Raw genomic sequence first — 19340 nt, forward strand, 5'->3', positions numbered from 1 at the left:
CTAAATAACCTGGGCACAGTTTACTCATAAATATTTGAAAGAGAACAGGGTAGGACAGAGTGTGGAGGCGAGGGGCTCACTGTTTACACACGGCCTTGAGCGCCGTCTGTTGATGCAAAACAGGAAGTAGTTACTCACTCAAACATGCTCACACGTGAGGGAGGACGTGCCTTGCTTCTGACTCACAGCAAGCAGGCAGATAAACTGACTTACAAGCTTGTACATGTACATATACCAAGTGGCTGGAAGATAGAAAGACAGATGGACAGTAGAAGAGGCGACAGACTGATCACTTGTCCATACTAGCGAGGCTACTGCTCAGTTTCTCAGCAAGGATGGCCAGATGTTTAGCCCAGTGTGTCACGTGTGTGTGCACCCAGTACGTGTGTGTGTGTGCACCCAGTACGTGTGTGTGTGTGCACCCAGTACGTGTGTGTGTGTGCTTACAGTACGTGTGTGTGTACAGTACCACATGTGTGCATGGTGTGAAATGGAATTGTAGAAAGAGAGACTGACACAGAAACAGGTCTTCATAATTCCCTGTCTATTCACGCTATACAATACATTTAGTCATTTAGCAGACGCTCTTATCCAGAGCGACTTACAGTAAGTACAGGGACATTCCCCCCGAGGCAAGTAGGGTGAAGTGCCTTGCCCAAGGACACAACGTCATTAGGCATGGCCTGAATCGAACCAACAACCTTCTGATTACTAGCCCAACTCCCTAACCGCTCAGCCATCTGACCCCCTATAAGAACAGTTTCTTTCTATCCGCAGCTAGCCTCTTCAACAAGGCTAAGGACTCACACTGTCATTAACACTTTTACTTATAACTTTTATTTACAAGTCCATCTATCACTTATTGCACATTGCACAAGTCATCTACCAGTCATTTGCACTATATTCTTATTTTATTTTAGATCTTATTTAATATTTCCCATTGTATAGTATTATTTAGAATTATTGGGTGTGCTCAGGCCTTCGGCGAGCACAACCATTGTTCTCTCACATATATATATTATTATAATTTTCCACCCCTTAGGATCCCTCAATATTTGGACTACATACACAACGTCAGTGTCAAAATGTTCGTCTTGGTCCCGATTGCGTTGCTGGGATTTACGTTCCGTTGCACGGTTTAAGAGGTTACAATAAGTGTGTTCGACATGGACTGCGGCTGCATGAAACAACCGGCGAGAGTAGCCGCTTGCAGTCGGGGAGGAGTTGAAAACGTCTCTGTAAAGTCGGACATTCCAACTTCTCGTGGTTTGCTGCGTTGACGTCAGTCATGGCCGATCAAGCGCTGTTTGCTTACTTTACTTTATTTATAATTAAACTTAGTCTTTCCGTTAGTGAAGAGGCGGACTAAAACCCTTCAACACATTTTTTATTCAATTAAACAGTTTGGTCCGGATTTGAGCGTTGGTGAAACTGAAGGTGTCAGAATAATTACAAAATACGTGTCAAAGTTGTCGTGTGTGAGTCTGGCCAAGCATGAAATAGCTGTGTCGACATTAAAACCCTTGCAGTTGCTCTTGAGAAAATGCGCTCGGCTACACAGCCGGCAGTTCTCGAATCGATCTCACGGTACTTTGATGGCTACGTCACAGTGACCTAGCCTTGGCGCCGTCTCACGTCGGACAAAAAGTCTAATCAGAATTCACTGTTTCAAGTCAGCCGCCTGCAGCCGCCTGCAGCGCTGCATGAAGTCAGTTCATGTCGAACGCACTTATTGGTTTTGTGGCAACAAATTCCTTGTGTCCACAAAGCCTAACGTCACAGCGTCAGCGCACGTTAGCAATGACGCATGGATACGACGTGCATAGTAGTGATGGGAAGTTCAGATCATTTAACTGATTCGGTTCTTTGAATCTCGTTCCGTAAAATCAAATCAACTAATCTTTTTGCGAGTCATTCGTTCATTTCAATGGGGGGGGGGGGGGGTTAGGGTTATCACGGCAAACAATTACACTGCACTAAACTGTAAGTGTAAATGTAAAGTGAAAATAACAAAACCAGTCAGTATGATGACTTGAGCGAATATCATTCACGTCTTACTAAAACAGCGGCCAGGCGAAAGGGAATGAGGAAACTGTTTCCTCTACTAAAAAATATAATGCGGGTCACGTGAAAAAAGGATCCAAAGACTCTTAGAAAGACCGAGTCGGGAAATGAACGAATCGTTTGTTTCCTCCAGTGCAGAGCCTATGCAGGTCACGTGAAAAATGATCCACAGACTCGTAGAAAGACCGAGTCGGGAAATGAACGAATCGTTTGTTTCCTCCAGTGCAGAGCCTATGCAGGTCACGTGAAAAATGATCCACAGACTCGTAGAAAGACCGAGTTGGGAAATGAACGAATCGTTCGTTTCCTCTAGCTACCACTACAGAGCCTATGCAGGTCACGTGAAAAATGATCCAAAGACTCGTACCCGAAGACCGAGTCGGGAAATGAATGAATCATTTCTGTTTACTTGGACGAGCCTATGCAACAGTCCCGATGCGCGGCCACGAGAAAATGAACGAATCACTCTTTGAGAGGACTCGTTACTCCGGAGTCCTTGTAAGGATTCGTTCAAAATGAACGAATCGTTCACGAACGACATCACTAGTGCATAGATGTGCTGTTGCACAGCGAGTATCGTATCGTGCCGTGGTGTACTAGCAAGCATCATACATTTAAGCAAATCAAGACTTGCATGTACAGTAAGTAATGTCACATTAAATAATGTATTTAAACTCAAGATTGTGTGGTGTGTATCTGTCTTCAATGCCACAGCCTAACATTATGAAAAAAGAAACGTTTCTAATTTCCGGCGCATTCAAACAATCCGCTCAGTACGGTGGCTGACGTGCTAACGCGCTGCAAATTAAGAAAACATCTTCATGAATTTGACAACACATGCGCAGCATTCAGCAAACGCGCTGCAAATACACACACCAAATACATGAACGCGCTGCAAATACATAAACGCGTTGCAAAAACGAAAGCACCCAAACCAAAAACGCTGCATCCAGTTTTCACAACGGAGCTTGTCCAGGCCTCTAGGGGGAGGGCTAAGTGGAACAGCTTGATTTTCGGCCCCACGGAGCGAAAGAGAGAGAGCATATGAGAAGTTTGGACCAACATTGAAGTAACGTCACTGTGTCCAATCCCGACCGCTGTAAACTACTATTGTCCAAACCCGAACGGGGTTTGGACAATAGTAGACCGGAAATAGTTTCCGGTCTTTTTGCCAGTATTTTCTTTTGCTATCGCCAGCAAAGTGTAAGTAGTATTATTTTAGGCATACCAAACAATCTACATGTAAAATTTCATGAACATATATGGACGTTTACATGTCTAAATAATATAGGAAAGTTACTTTGGCCGAAAGACCACTCGGGCGACGCTTGGGCGACGATCTTTGCTCTGACAAGTGTGTCTGTGTTGTCAGCTAAAAACCGGTCGGGACACAGTGACGCTAAAGAGGCAACATAAAAAGGTTAGTATTCATTTTTACATGTGGTTAGGGTTAGTTATGTGTCCTTCTTCTTTTAAAGTTTTTCAAAAGAGCAACTTTGATTTTGGTCCCATTTCCAAAACAAACTTCTCAACTTCTGTTGTGAAAACTGAATGCAGCGTTTTTGGTTTGCGTGCTTTTGTTTTCGCAACGCGTTTATGTATTTGCAGAGCTTTTATGTATTTGGTTGTGTTGTGTGTATTTGCAGCGCGTTTGCTGCGCATGTGTTGTCAAATTCATGAAGATGTTTTCTTAATTTGCTTGTGTTTTGTCTATTTGCATGTGTTTTCTTAATTTGCAGCGCGGTTGCACATGTCGGCCACCGTACCTCGGTGAAATTCTTTTGAATTAGCCATTTCCCCCTAAAAATGTTTTTTTGAGGGGGCATATTTTGAGTTGGCAGATTGTACTTTTTGAATCGCGATTCTATCTGAAATACTTCCGATGACAACGTTGTTACAATAGCTTGTTTCAAAGAGGGTTCAGCTTGTTTCAAAGGGGGTTCTTAATGAATTAATGCACGATGAGTAGGCTAAATGCTTTAAAATATCACTAGAAGGGAAAAACTTTAGGGGACGGACCCATGTGCAACCGACACAAGCAAGCACACCCTGCAATTTCCCCAGAAATTGTACCCTCTCTAGTTTAGAGTGTATTTGTACTTTTCATACTTAAGATTCATTTATGTTTATTGTATGCACCTTCTTGCCACAGAAAATTCCTTGTTTGTGTGAACTTACACGGTGACTAAAGCCCATTCTGTTCAACTTCACACTGACCTTTGTCTGGATAGCTCATCCCCTGTCCACTAACCCCTGTCCACTAACCCCTGACCCCTGACCCCTGTCCACTAACCCCTGACCCCTGTCCACTAACCCCTGACCCCTGTTCACTAACCCCTGTTCACATTACTTCAGTATACCAGCAAGATAGTTGTTCCACTGCACAAACAAAAATAAAGATAAAAGCTCAAGCATTTCACGCTCCATTCACACTTTTAGTGATTTAGTTACTTTAAGTCTGAAAGGGTGAAACCCTGGTTGTTGGTTTGAAAAAAATTTGGTACGTCAACCCAAACCCTAACCCAATCGCACAGAGACATATTCACTTACACACTGTCTCATGTGCGGACACACACACATTGACCGTGTCTTTATTTTGCCCAAACATAAAGCAGCGGAAATACCCTGTTTGGGTTGGCTTGTGGTGTGGCTGACTGATGAACTGGGATGGGAGTCAAGCAGAAAGGCAGGGAGCTTCACAAGGCATTTCTACATCTATGACCTTATCTCCTCACTGATAGATGAACACTGGCGAACCAAGAGAATATACTCAGATTAAACTGGCATCAGGTGTAGAGGAGAGAAACCCTTCTAACACTCATGGGACTGAACGTACAACACTAACATATCTGAAGAGATTCTGGCAACCATGTTGGTTATTTAGAAGGGGGCCCTTCCAGATATGCAACTCATTTTGGTAAGAGGATACTGGCCTAAAGTTTGCATGTACTTCAGATAGTTAGAGACCTAAACAGTTTATTGATATTTGGAGGGATAAGGTTGGGTTAAGGCTGGTGATATTTGGAAGGATTTGGGTTCAGTTATATTAAGTTATATTTGGAAGTGTTCGTTTTGGGTCAGTGATATTTGGAAGAGTTGAGTTGTAGACTTGTTCTTTTCTGAACTGCTTTCAGATTTCAGATCTGTATGTCTAGGAACTTGACTGCTGATTAGAGGAGGAGGCTGTACAGATGATGTAAAACCTGATAAATAGTTGTTTATCAGGTTCACATGCTCTAGACATGCACCTACAGTAATCTAAACCCTCCACCTGCTCTAGACATGCACCTACAGTAATGTAAACCCTTCACCTACTCTAGACCTGCACATTCAGTAATTTAAGTCCCTTGGGATGAAATATGTAAATTGTAGGTCCTGTAAAGAAGGTTATCTGATGTTGGGTTTTGTCTCCAAACCTTCCTTACTGACGGTTGTTTTGGGAGACTGGGTGTGTTCCTGTGTGTATTCTTCACTACCTGGATTTTGCTGGTGCACTAACATCAAGCTTGATTTATCTGTGCAGTCACAGATGGCTTTCACCTGCTCAGGTGTAAAGTTATCTTACTGCATGCCCCCATTTACACACACGTCACATACTGGCCTAGTTTTAAAACAGCTCTGTTGTAACACTAGCTTTAGCCTGTGAGCAGAGCTTGTGTGGGAAAGCATGCAATGGTATTGTGTTCTTAAAGGATGGCTGGTTTAGAGTGGGCAGACACTTTGGCCTTGGTTTGGTCATCAGCCCAGCTTGCTGAGTGGAATCCAACTGAGCTTTAGTACCTTTGGCTAAGACAACGTGCCTCAAGAACAGAGAATTTCCAAGGAGGTCATGAAGGAGACCGAGCCAACCCTATGACCCAGCCTGCGAGGAGATCTTGAACAAGGAGAGATCCGATCAGAGGGTAGAAGATTATTTTCATGCAAATCCCTCAACACAAGCAAGCATTGAGCTATCAGAGGACTGGCACTGCTTAATGGAGGAACTCCAGGTTGAATGAAAATAACAGTTTGTGTGCATCAGTATTTGTCTGGAGTGGGTCTAAATTTGTTATTTATATTAAAGGGGTCATATACTGATTTTATAGGGTATTTCACACTGTTCCTTAAGGTCTCCGAATAGGGTATGTAACATTGGTTGGGCTGAAAATGGCCTGGGTGCTGTTGTATGCACCTTAATGCAACCCTGTGAAATAGCCCTAGAATGAAACTAGGTTTTCTTCCTTTTATGGTATGCTCATGAATATTTAGATGAGCTGTGCGCTGATTGGTTGGTTTACAACAAGTGAAACTGCGGAGCAAAGACGCAACATAGCCAAACATGCATCGTGAATTGTAGATTTACATGACAACACAGGTTATTTATTCGAATGAAACACAGTCAAGAAAATGAAATAACGTTAGCCCCATTGCCAATAAACTAAATCATCACACATTCTACCAATGCTAGATACAGGACACATTAGCATTGCTAATAACTGTTAGCGACAAAATCATACTTACATCTTGCGGTTGTGATGAGCATACGGTCGGATGTGTATACATTTTGGGGTGTATAGAGCCAAATAAGGTGGAGCCACCAGGTTGACGTCAACTCAGTGGTTTTTTGGAAACCGCCCGTTTTACACAGGCAGTTTCAAATTGTGAGATTTGCATAGGAAAGAGGTGTCAATAGACTTTGAGGTTCACTGTATTAAATTTTACCCACCGAACTGTCGTTATTCAACTATGATAAGGTAAACTCGGTTTTGCATTCAATGACCCCTTTAAGGACAGAAGAGGGCGCAATTGCGATTGTTGACACATTGATGTCACACAAACGAACCATCAACTAAAGCAATTGAAAACTGCCGTAGATGGAGTCCTACGGAATCAACTGTGTTAAATTGAGTAACGATCACAGCTCTGCACTATACACCTTCTCCATCTGTCTCTGTCTCTCTCTCTCTGTCTGTCTCTGTTCAGGTGGCAGTGCCCAGTTTTGGAGGTGGCATTGCAGATGTTACCTGGTGGCACCAGGGTGTGTGTGTGGGTATTCCAGCTGAGTTGCCCAGCTGCGTGCATCACGTTGGCTCTGGCATATCCCCAGATGCCTGACCCAGATAGAAACAGCGCCGTTGGACAGAGAGAGAAACACAACCCCATGAACGAACACACACACACAGACACACACCAAACCTCCCGTCCACAGCAGGTGTGGCAGGAGACACTGAGGATATTTCAGGGACCCACTGTGAAGCTTTTAAGATGGATTTCTTTATTCCAGGGTAGAGTCCCAGGGTAAATCATTTTGTTTGATGCTTCCCCCCTGCCTCCGCTAAAGAAATGAAAAAAGGAAACACAGATACACACATTAAGAACATGTACTGATTCATCGAAAACCAATGAAGTAAATCTGCACATCAAAAGAAACTTCTAGAACCATTTAAACCACTTGTGTGTTGTTCCAGGACATGTTGCTTGGCATCACACAGGCTATAAATGCAATTGAACTGCTTTGGGCTCAGTGAGGGATTTGTGGCTTATTTTCTCTGTGATCGTCTTCCATATCTTGCTTACTCCTGCTCTTTTCCCCTTTGCCCCCATTTTGACCAGACACACCAAATATGCTGACAAGACAAATAGCCCAGTCTTGAAAAATGTAAGGACTAAACAGTGATGAATTGGTTCTGCACACTCTTGACCAGTACTGCATGTTGACTGAGACTCACAGTACAACTTCCGTGCTCTACACAGCTCCCTGATGAGCATCCTTTGCTGGTACCTTTTCTGGCAGTTGAGAAAGAAATTGTAGAAAGTAATCTGATATGCAAGACAATAGTTCAGTCTGTAAGGAATGTCAACGCATGTACAGGGGTCTGAGACTACATTGCGGTTCCTGTCATGTTTCTGACTTCTTCATCCATGATCACCAAGCTTTCTCCTGTGTGAAGATACAGCTCTACTGTCCTGCCTGCAGGGTGCAGCTCTACTGTCCTGCCTGCAGGGTGCAGCTCTACTGTCCTGCCTGCAGGGTGCAGCTCTACTGTCCTGCCTGCAGGGTGCAGCTCTACTGTCCTGCCTGCAGGGTGCAGCTCTACTGTCCTGCCTGCAGGGTGCAGCTCTACTGTCCTGCCTGCAGGGTGCAGCTCTACTGTCCTGCCTGCAGGGTGCAGCTCTACTGTCCTGCCTGCAGGGTGCAGCTCTACTGTCCTGCCTGCAGGGTGCAGCTCTACTGTCCTGCCTGCAGGGTGCAGCTCGGGAGCTAACACATGGTTTCAGATATCCACCTCCCACTTCAAGCCTCAAGTCTTCCACCTCTCCCCCTACCAGCCTCCACCGTCTCTTTCTACCAGCTTCTCCCTATCTCTCCCCCTCTCTCTATCTCTATCTCCTTTCTTCCCTGTCCTATTCTACTGGCAGCTCTAATGTTTGCAGTTTGAAATATTCCCAGTTCTAATGCCCATGCCAGTATGTCTCCTGCTCTTAACCCTCCGTGAAGTGGACCCTCGTAGTAGGTCTAATCCCCAGGGCATCCTTGTCCCACATCATAAAGCTAATCATGCTAAAGACACGCAGACGGACACAGCTGGCCTCACGCTGTCTACAAACCACAGAGGCTAAAGTCATTCAGACGAGTCTGAAATATGCTGTATTGCACATTTTATATTACAAAGACCGTGGCTGTTGTTACTGTTGTTACTTACTGTTTGAGATGACCACCATCTTGAATTGTACCTTTGACACCTTTGCAGACTATGACGAGACATTACAAAATATTATACTCTTTACTATTAGAATGTATCCAATTCTAATGGATATTACTACTGGAATGTATACTACTAAACTGCAATGATATTATGTTCTTATCCTGTTAGTGAAAGTTACATTGAGCAATTGTTAGATATTTAATCCAGGAGATCTTTGGGGGAAAGTCTTTAAATGTATTCATAATGAGCATAATTTTGCAATACAGAGAATGCAACCTTAGAGTTTAAGGAGCAATGCCTCCCCTCATTGGTGGGGAGGAGAAGTGCACTGTTTTATCTCTACAGTTTTAAAACCTAAAATCTCAATTCAACAACATGCAGACTTGGAAACATAAAAACTGCTGAATCTTGAAGTGCATGGCAAAGTGACTATCCACAATGTAGACATTTAGTGAAACTGGTTGAGTGTTTATGGCCATTGATCTAGTTCACACTTAAAGGGTAAATGATGATGAATTTAGTGTTATGTGGAATAGCTATTATGGTTAGCAAATGCATAAAGCAAATATGTGCTTGCAGATATGAGTTTAGATGTCGATCCTGGGTGGATTCATAGCGAATTGACAGTTTTAGACTGTATTTGTTCATGTGGAACATCTGGCACTTCTAGGACTCACTGTAAACCAACACAAGGTCAAGTTTTATTTTGCCTCTGGAATGTTTCAGTTTCTCCACCACCACCACCACCCCTTCCTCTGCTTCCTCCTGGTCACCTGTGAGGACAGCAGTCCAACATGGCGGGGCCGGACCCAGCAAGCCCTGGCCTTGCTGCGTTAGGCACAGTTGCTTTAACCCTTGTGTTATCTTCGGGTCATTCTGACCCATCAGTCATTGTGACCCACCGTCGTATTGCGACAGATTTACTGCATACAAAGACAACGTGAAGCATTTTCTTTTAACAGCTAGGCTGTCTCAGACCCCCCACATTGCAAAGGTTAAAAGAAAATTATTTTAATTTGTTTTTGTATTGGGTAAAATTGGGTAAACACAACGATGGTTCATTATGAACCTTTGGGTCATGTGACCCGAAGGCAGCACAAGGGTTAAAGGACTGCAGTTGGCCAGGGGTTGCTTTAGTAACAGTTTCTCCTCTTCTTTTTTTACTCTCTTTATTCCTCAAATAAAACTCGAAGTTTTTAGTTTTCAACTAACTTTCTTTCATTATCTCTCTTTTCCTCTCTATTCCAATTTCTTCTTTCTCCACAATCATATCTCTGCACCAGACATCCACTGGAACTCGCTTTTGCTTGGCCATGACCATGGCCTTGTCTTGGCTGTCTAAACTCCTTACAGCCTTTTAGCCTGAGCTTCAGCACGAGTGTGCACATCAATACAGACACAAACAGAGGAATTAGAAGTGAGCAAAGCTTGAAGACAGCCTGAGTGTCCTCAAAGTACCCCTCAAAGTACCTGTCAGGTTTAAGTGCTTGAATTAACAACATTCCCTCCTCTCTATTATTCTCTCTCTCTGCCTCACTCTCTCTCTGCCTCACTCTCTCTGCCTCACTCTCTCTGCCTCTCTCTTCTATTCTCCCCCCTACTACCCATCCTCTATCTATTCTCCCCCTTACTACCACCCCTCTTTCTAGTCTCCCCCCTACTACCACCCCTCTATCTATTCTCCCCCCTACTACCCATCCTCTATCTATTCTCCCCCTTACTACCACCCCTCTATCTATTCTCCCCCCTACTACCCATCCTCTATCTATTCTCCCCCTTACTACCACCCCTCTATCTATTCTCCCCCCTACTACCCATCCTCTATCTATTCTCCCCCTTACTACCACCCCTCTATCTATTCTCCCCCCTACTACCCATCCTCTATCTATTCTCCCCCTTACTACCACCCCTCTTTCTAGTCTCCCCCCTACTACCACCCCTCTATCTATTCTCCCCCCTACTACCACCCCTCTATCTATTCTCCCCCTTACTACCACCCCTCTTTCTAGTCTCCGCCCTACTACCACCCCTCTTTATAGTCTCCGCCCTACTACCACCCCTCTTTCTAGTCTCCCCCCTACTACCACCCCTCTATCTAGTCTCCCCCCTACTACCACCCCTCTATCTATTCTCCCCCCTACTACCCATCCTCTATCTATTCTCCCCCTTACTACCACCCCTCTTTCTAGTCTCCGCCCTACTACCACCCCTCTTTCTAGTCTCCCCCCTACTACCACCCCTCTATCTATTCTCCCCCCTACTACCCATCCTCTATCTATTCTCCCCCTTACTACCACCCCTCTTTCTAGTCTCCGCCCTACTACCACCCCTCTTTCTAGTCTCCCCCCTACTACCACCCCTCTTTCTAGTCTCCCCCCTACTACCACCCCTCTATCTAGTCTCCCCCCTACTACCCATCCTCTATCTATTCTCCCCCTTACTACCACCCCTCTTTCTAGTCTCCGCCCTACTACCACCCCTCTTTCTAGTCTCCCCCCTACTACCACCCCTCTTTCTATTCTCCCCCTTACTACCACCCCTCTTTCTAGTCTCCGCCCTACTACCACCCCTCTTTCTAGTCTCCCCCCTACTACCACCCCTCTATCTATTCTTCCCCTCTCTCCTTGTTCTTTTGTAGAAGAGCTTAGAGCTTCATGGCCTCGGCCGAGACTGAGCTGTTTTTCTGCCCATATAGTTTTTACTGGGCCTTTTAGGGCTGTTATTTTCAGTCGGCTAAAGTGATCTTTCTGGCTAGCAGTAGGCGCTCCACTCGTCTGTCAGGTTAGGGGCTCCGCTCTGCTTGGAAGCACCTGCCTCACTGCCTGAGAGGGGGACTGCTGGGAAGCACCTGCCTCACTGCCTGGGAGGGGGACTGCTGGGAGGGTGGGGAACGGGTTCCAGTGGACTGATAGGCTGCTAGGTGGATGGGTGGATGGAACAAGGTTACCATAATAACTGTGAACAGTGTGAGTGAATGTTTCTTTTTTTCTATAAAGGTTTGGAGGCTGGTCGTTCCACTGGCAGACCAGCTAATCTGCTCTTTCTCTTCTACCCTCCAGGTTCTCAACAGACATATTCAGATCCACAGAACGGACCGCAACAAACACAACAGGTATGTGTGTGTGCGTATATACATGTCTGTTTTGTGTATGACATCATAGAACCTTTTTCTCTTGACCCTATTCATGTCTGCTCTCTTGCTTTCTTCATATCCTTAATCTTCTTCTCTCTTAATCTTCTCATCCCTGTTTCCTTAAACTCCAACAACAACAACCCCTCACACCTTCTTAAAACAAACTTCACTGTCTCAGATTTAAAAAGGCAGTAGTCTTTTTTCTCCTGCATCTAAGGTGTTGGGTGATGTTGTGCTCAAACGGTAATGCTGGGTGCCCCGCTGCTACTTCACCTCCAACGTTTTAATGAATGTTAGGCTTGCAATTACAGCATTCACCACAAGGGGGGGAGAGTTGCTTCATATCGACTGACCATGCATGGGACACGTGGGACCTTTCTCTGATACTAAGAAAAGCATAATATTGTCATATTTAATGTTAGTTTGGACACTACTTGTTGCATATTTGGTAGTCCATGTTAATGGATGGTTTGTTTGGCCTCCACTGCCCTGTGATGTTCTAACCTTCACCTCTAGTGAGCTGTGTTGTTCACTGATGGCTCTTATCCAGGCAGCAACAACAACACATGTCCACAAGAGGGAAGCACAGCGCTGTGTGTGTGGCTGGGTTTCCTTGTCTGTAAGGTTACTGCTCAGTAATCAGTTACAGCTTTCATATTTATTTTTGTTTTGGCAGTTGAAAGGTAGTTGTTAGTATTATATTTGTATGTGTGTTGGATGGGGTGTGGAGGGTTATAGACTGTGTGTTGGATTGGGTGTGGAGGGTTAGGGTCTAGGGAAGGAGAGAGGGAGGGTTAAGGTCTAGGGAAGGAGAGAGAGAGGGGGAGGGTTAGGGTCTAGGGAAGGAGCGAGGGAGGGTTGTTAGGCATGGTGACTGGGGAAGGAGAGAGGAAGGGATAGGCTCTGCTCCATTTAAAGATACCCCCCTCCCTTTGTGAGTTTCCACCTCCCCTCTCTGTCTATCGCCGCCCCTCTCCAGTGCTAACAAGGAAGGCGGACAGAGGGATGGCAAGTGTTGGACTTCAGCAGCTAGTTCATACATTTTATTCACTAAAAGTAATTTTGGGGGTTTGGGTGCAGATTCGCCAGACGTTGCAGTTACATAAACTTATACTATGAGTGATTGAGTGTTTGAAGTGCTAGTTTAGCAACCAGACTTGATCAGTACTGGAGCTAGCACCGGCCAGGGACCAGTGCAGAACAGCCAGCCAGCGTCAGTGAGAGCAGGGAAAAAGACCATGGCCCTCGCTAGCGGCCACCAGGGCCCAGCCTCCTATTACTGCCTCATCCGCCGCAGGTTCAAGAGAAGACGCAAGAAACGCAGCGAGCGCAAAGGTAACTCCTTGATCAGAGCTGTGCAGCGTTAAGTGCAGTATTGAGTTGCGGTATGTTTGCATGCGTCTTAAAATTAGCTTAATTAGCTTTTTGCTGTGTAAAGTTGCCATAAATTAATGCATCACTTAGGACAAAAACTTTTTAGCTTTAATTTGATTTAGTGGTTGTTTAGAGAATGAAGCAGAGCTTGCTTTGGGATCAACTGTGTGTGTAATATGTTGTTTAGTGTGAGGGATGACTAGTTCAGGTGTGCTACTGGTGGTATGGGACCTAAGTATGCGCTCACTGCAGCTTTCTGGACAGAGTTAAAGACCTTAGCTAGATGACCTTATTACTATTCACAGCAAGATCTATTTTTGTACGTGCTTTAGTGCCATATATAATGATGTAAGCCAGATACCCTTTTTGTTTAGTGTGACAATCAGATAAAATTTGATTTGAAAGTTGATTTTCATTTGTTTTACAGAATGTGGTTTTTTTCCAGTCCTTCATTGTGAAGATAATACTTTGTTTGTTTCATGTGAGGGGTTGAACTTGTCAGATAGACTAGTCTCCTTTTTAACTGAGTTAGAACTGTCTGTGTGAGAGAGAACATGACAGATTTTGTTCAGAGTATATTTAGTTACTATAACTAAGTATATAGTAATATAGAATCAAACTTTTTGTTTCAAACTGATGCGTGTTTTGGACCTTTCTACCTGTGAGGGATGAAGGCAGACCTCACACTTGCTAATGTGAAGTGACAGACAGCTACTGTTAGTCATCCCCAGAAAGACCCCTATCTCTGTCAGTGAAGGAGACAACCCCTCTCTTTGTAATTTATCGAGACTAACTGCTATTTTGGAAGTATTCAGTTTAAGTTCAGTGAGACCACTGATATATTTCAAATACAGTGTTATATCACTTTTTTTCATTTAGCAGATGCGTTTATTGTAAGTACAAATACAAAGTACATACAAATAGTGAATATAGAAAATATAGAAGCAGAAATTCATGGTTTTATGGGTATGTTGGTGGTAAGAGTCAGGAAACAGTCTGTATTTACCAGGCCTAGTTCAAAGTAACCACACCTCAGCTACCCGGCACAGTAAACAATAATAATATCTAAACAACACAGAGCAGTGGTACAACAGGATTTCAAACACAACATGCAGAGAAGGGACGCAATTGCAGGTGTCACAAGATATGCTGCTAAATGTTAGTTTTGGTGCCCAATCTGAAGATGTTAGTCGAGGTGAAACTTGAAGACGAGGATCTCAAAGCCGCAGCTTTGGGACCTCAGTACTGAAGGTTCCCCAACACATTTTTGTAAAATTTGACTGACACCTGCTGAAGAGGAAAACATCTCAGCTTGTGAATAGCCCAGTCCAGACCGCAGTCACTGAGCTGACACAAGACAAAAGCCAAGTGCCTGTTTTGTGTTTGTCTCAGATCATCTTCAGTGCATCTTCCAATAGAGCGGTATTTCACTGCATTCCCCACCAGGCTGGAAGAGCCAGAAAACTCACACACGAGGCATGGCCAATGGGCCGTAAATGAAATATGGAAAATATGGTTTCCTGTGTTTTTTCCTGCAGATACAGCTGAATCTCTAAAATGAGCTTTTGGACAGTGATTAGGAGGAAAAACCTGTTCTGTTATCCTCTAGAAAACAGTTCCTCAATGATTGACTCTGGATGCTAGCGCTAGCTCTTCTCAGACTTCACTCCTCCTGAGCAAACAGCTGGAGAGGACAGTTTTAATTTTTTTACCATTTGACTGAAGATTTCTTTCAACGTTTACAAAATATTTGAGTTCTTCTTAATTCTCAAAGTAGGTTGCTAAGTTGGGTACAGAATAAAAGGAAATGGGCATAATTGTCACACATAACATGTGGTCTCCTTGATGTACATTTCTTATGTACTGCTTGATTTTGAAGATAATATAAGTTAGGCTACTTATTGAAGTCACAAATTACAGTGACACAGCAGTGCCTGGCTGACCCTAGCTGCCTCTGGTGTTCTCAGAAGGAAGGGGGAGGCTAAAGTGCGTTTAGCCAGGAGGAAGTGCCTGCTCCCTCTGGTGTTCTCAGAAGGAAGGGGGAGGCTAAAGTGCGTTTAGCCAGGAGGAAGTGCCTGCTCCCTCTGGAAAGTTTTCCAGAGAACTACTACCTGCCAGGGTTTCATTTACCACAGGGGTAGAATATTACATTCACACACTTGTATGTAAAAACTCATAAGTGGTGCAAGCTACTGTGTCATCGCTAGTTTGTCAATTCTTCCCAATATCATCCCACCTGACACATTCAATTGTGTATGTTTTTGGCCTTTCCATTACTTCTCTCCAATTTCTAGTCCGTTTTACCCAACTTAAGCTTCGCTTTTGCGGTCACATTCACACTTAATGGCATGCCGTGCTTCTCTTTCCTCTCCTCAGTGCACCAGCCCTCTCAAGACCCTGCTGCCTATCTTTCTCTTGCAAGTCTTTGCGCTCATTCTAATTTTGTGCTCTGTCTCTGCCCTCCTCTTTGTCATTCTTGTCTGGTACTCAACCTCATCGTTAAACATCTCTTTTCTTTCTACTGTCAAGATGATCCCTATATCTCTGACCTCCTTATATCTCTGAACTGATATCAACATGATCTAAAAACCGACCAAGTGCTGTGAAATGTAATTCTGTACAACACACACACACAGTCCTGTTTGAGGAACCTATCTGACCTGGCCTTGAATGTGACGAACAGTGAGCAGAAGGACTATTGAGGCGAGGAGAATGGAGATATAAGAGATGGAGGAAGAGACAGAAAGAAAGGGTGAAAGATAGAGGCTGGAGAAGAGAGGACAAGACTGCTGATATGAGCAGTTTTTGTCTGGTCAGCCCACAGCACTTCAAAATCTGATTTGAGAGAATGGGGCCACATGCAGACTGAACAGTGTACAGTACAAGCCTGCTCACACAGCAACACTGTTTTAACCACACAATCACACATTTTACAAGTTAAAAGTCCTCTCTACAAATTGGTATTTCCTGACCAGTTTTACAAAATGGTTTATGCATGTAACCACATACATGGACATACATAACCACACATGTATGTGTGTGGTTTCCGTGTTGTGCTTGTGGATGTATTTTTAGCCACTGCCTCTTTTACCTGTGTGTGTTCAGGGTGAATGAACAGTGCTCACCGATGCCCAAGACTGAAAACTGTGCAGAAGTTTAGTGAATCTTTACACTGCTCACACACTTGCACACACACAACTACCCCACAGGCTCTGCGTGTATCATAAATCATAGTTGTCACATAGATTTTACTGGTCCCTATGAAGAGGGGAGAAGGGAAGGCTGTAACTGAGGCAACCACACTATGCCCTTGGAGAGAGATGGGAAAGAGGAAGGAGAGAGGGGAGACAGGGGGAAGAGGGGTGGGGAGAGAATGTGATGAAGGTAAGCCTTAAGTCATTTTGCTACCTACACTGCTAGCTACAACAGACAAAAAATACAGACCAAGTTCGTGATATCGCAGGAAACATAGCTAGCTACATCTGCAATGTTACGCGATGTTTGTTATGCAGCTGTTTCAAAGTTTTTGTTATCAATGTAGTTAGCTTCCGGAAGATAGCTAGCTAGCTAGCAATAACTGAAAAAGATTAGCAGCTGCAGTCTGAATTAACACCACAGGCCCAGGGTGAAAATATTGCATATGTAGCTAGCTACTTTGCCTGCAACATCAACACCTCACATTTAGCTAGCTATGTAGGTAGCAGAATTACATTATCCTTACATTTGTGGCTTTTTATTTAAAAGGTATGTTGTATAGTTCTTAATCTGTGCATTCCTTAATAGTAAATATACACTTTTTTAAAGACACAGTAGATGTCAGTTGTGTGTTTGTCCTGGCTTTAGTAATGTGAAAATGTAAGTAACACCCCATTGCATTTCCAAATATTTGAGCATTATGGACATTGGATATTAAAGTGGTTTTGCCGTGTTGTATAACATGTCAAACATCTTTTCATCATCTAACTGACCAGGGCTGCGTTTCCCGATAACGATGGATAGTAGCTGTTACGAGGGTTCTCTACGATCAAAATAAGATCCATCGTTATTTCTTACGTGCGTTTCCCGAACATGCTCTTAAGGAGAACCATCGTACGTGTCTCTTAAGTTGCACTTAACAAGACGCTGTCCATTGTACTGAAATGTGATTCTTCTGACGCAACTTTAAGACTTTAAGATTTAAACGTTAACCAAAATATTTGACGAATTACGGTACACAAAAAATATTTTCTGTCGTTACAGAAAACTTTATATTTATTATAGGCTACTTATTTGAGTACTTTTCAATGTACATTGTATGATGCTACATGAAGGCAAAGACAATAAGGTGAACGTGCAATCTATGCTGCATCTGTGTTTTACACCGGTGTTAGGAACCTGCAATCAGCGACACAGGATGCTAAATACCAATAGGAGGTCTTGGAAATTAAGTGGGCTTGTCTCCAAATTGAGGTGAGGAAGCTCTTGTTTGAAGAGATGAAGTTCACAAGGCCCTCCATTTCTGTGCCGATTCTTCTTCCCAATCAACAAGGTAGTGTCAAATTTAGGTTACCTTATAGCCTAAGCATACAATGTTTATTTAAATTAAGTAAAGGCTGAATTGTGTATTGTATCATATATTCAGTGTTGCCTGTCCAATCCTTACATGTTTACCTTATATATCCATGTGAGGAGCAGGAGCAGGGAGAACAAACTCCACTAAAACAACTATTTCTCAAATTACTTGTGCCTTGATTTTTAACTCTTCTTGGTAGGCTACTCCACTTTCCGTAGGCAAATATATATATATATAGAGTCCTATATTTACTACTTGATTGAACTACAAGGTTAAAAACTATGCATATAAATGGTATCACACATGGCATGTCCCAGCTAGCAACCTAAATAATTCAATGTACAAATACAAGCATCTCAATCCAACATATTTACTGTCTCATTTTCTAGTGCTGACTATATCTACAATCTTGCATAGGCCAACAGCTTTCCAAGACCATGTTTGCAATCTCATAATTCTCACATATTGGCCACAAATGACATTGTGACAAATGACAAACACAAGTAATTAATACCCCGTCTTCAACATGGAATCATTGTTTCTGACATGAATAATCAACTCTACTTTAATTGATGGTTGATCAATTATACTCATTATGAGTGTAAGATATGTCAGATGACATCATGATATCATGCTGATCCTGAACCACATAGAAGCAGACATGCAGAGGCTAACAAGGAGGTCCTTTGCACTGACCCCTGCAACCCAACTACTGGCAGTGTTAAGGTTCTATGCAACTGGCAGTTTTCTGGAGGTTATTGGAGATGGACATGGGCTCTTCAAGGCCTCAGTGTCAAGATCTGTGCAGGCTGTCACAATTGCATTACTTTGCCACATCCCAGACCACATCCAATTCCCCACAACCATAGGGGACAAGTCTGCGGTGCAGGACTTAGGCTATCTTCAAAGGCTTTTATGATTTTTGTACGAGTTTTCACTCCCTCCCAGCCCCTTCACCCTGTGTGACTTCCCAGTCAACCCTGTGGAGTCTTTCCATTTTCTGGGCACCACCATCTCCTAACATCAGGCTCGGCTCTGCCACCAGCCTCTTCATCCACCGGGCTTGGCGTGCTACCAGCCCTATAATTCTAATAAACATCTTCAATGTTCAATTGTTGTTGTGTTATTGTACTTGTAAAAGCGTTACGTTAATGCATTTCTAGTTACTATTGCACATTACAACAGCCATATTTCAATTTTATAGTATTTTGAATAAGACTGACATTTGTTTTTTAAATACCTTCATTGCATGCGCCAAACCCACCAAATCAAATTATTTTGTGTAACCTAAATTTACTTGAGAATAAACCGGATTCTGATTTTTTTTCGGCACTTAAACTTGTGTGGTTCACTAAGAAATATCCCAGTTCCAGCGTAACTGCAGTAAAAAGAGAACCAAAATAATCTTATTTTCCATCGGAAGTAACTTTCAGCATTAGTCTAATGTAGTTTTCATGGTCGGCCTACGTGTGTCTCCACTGAGTCTCTTTGCTACGATGCACTTAGCGATCTACGACTGGTCTGGAGCTCC

At 43.5% G+C, this 19340-nt stretch overlaps 1 protein-coding gene across 3 annotated transcripts in view; it reads left to right on the forward strand.

The window, feature by feature from the left end:
• adarb1b (adenosine deaminase RNA specific B1b) overlaps positions 1-19340 on the forward strand; it is a 63404-nt gene that overhangs the window by 25616 nt on the left and 18448 nt on the right. The window contains exons 1-2 of one of the 3 annotated variants that reach the window (XM_062456292.1): positions 11653-11716; positions 11810-11862. Coding sequence is in view for 1 of the 3 variants with exons in the window: in XM_062456289.1 (XP_062312273.1) it covers positions 13122-13218 (97 nt within the window). In the remaining 2 variants the exon portion in view is untranslated. Of the gene's footprint in view, positions 1-11652; positions 11717-11809; positions 11863-12780; positions 13219-19340 lie in introns of those variants that run through there. The other 2 variants (XM_062456291.1, XM_062456289.1) reach the window with 2 other exon arrangements.

This window comes from Osmerus eperlanus, chromosome 3, assembly GCF_963692335.1.
Source record: "Osmerus eperlanus chromosome 3, fOsmEpe2.1, whole genome shotgun sequence".
In the NCBI taxonomy this organism is placed as follows: domain Eukaryota; kingdom Metazoa; phylum Chordata; class Actinopteri; order Osmeriformes; family Osmeridae; genus Osmerus; species Osmerus eperlanus.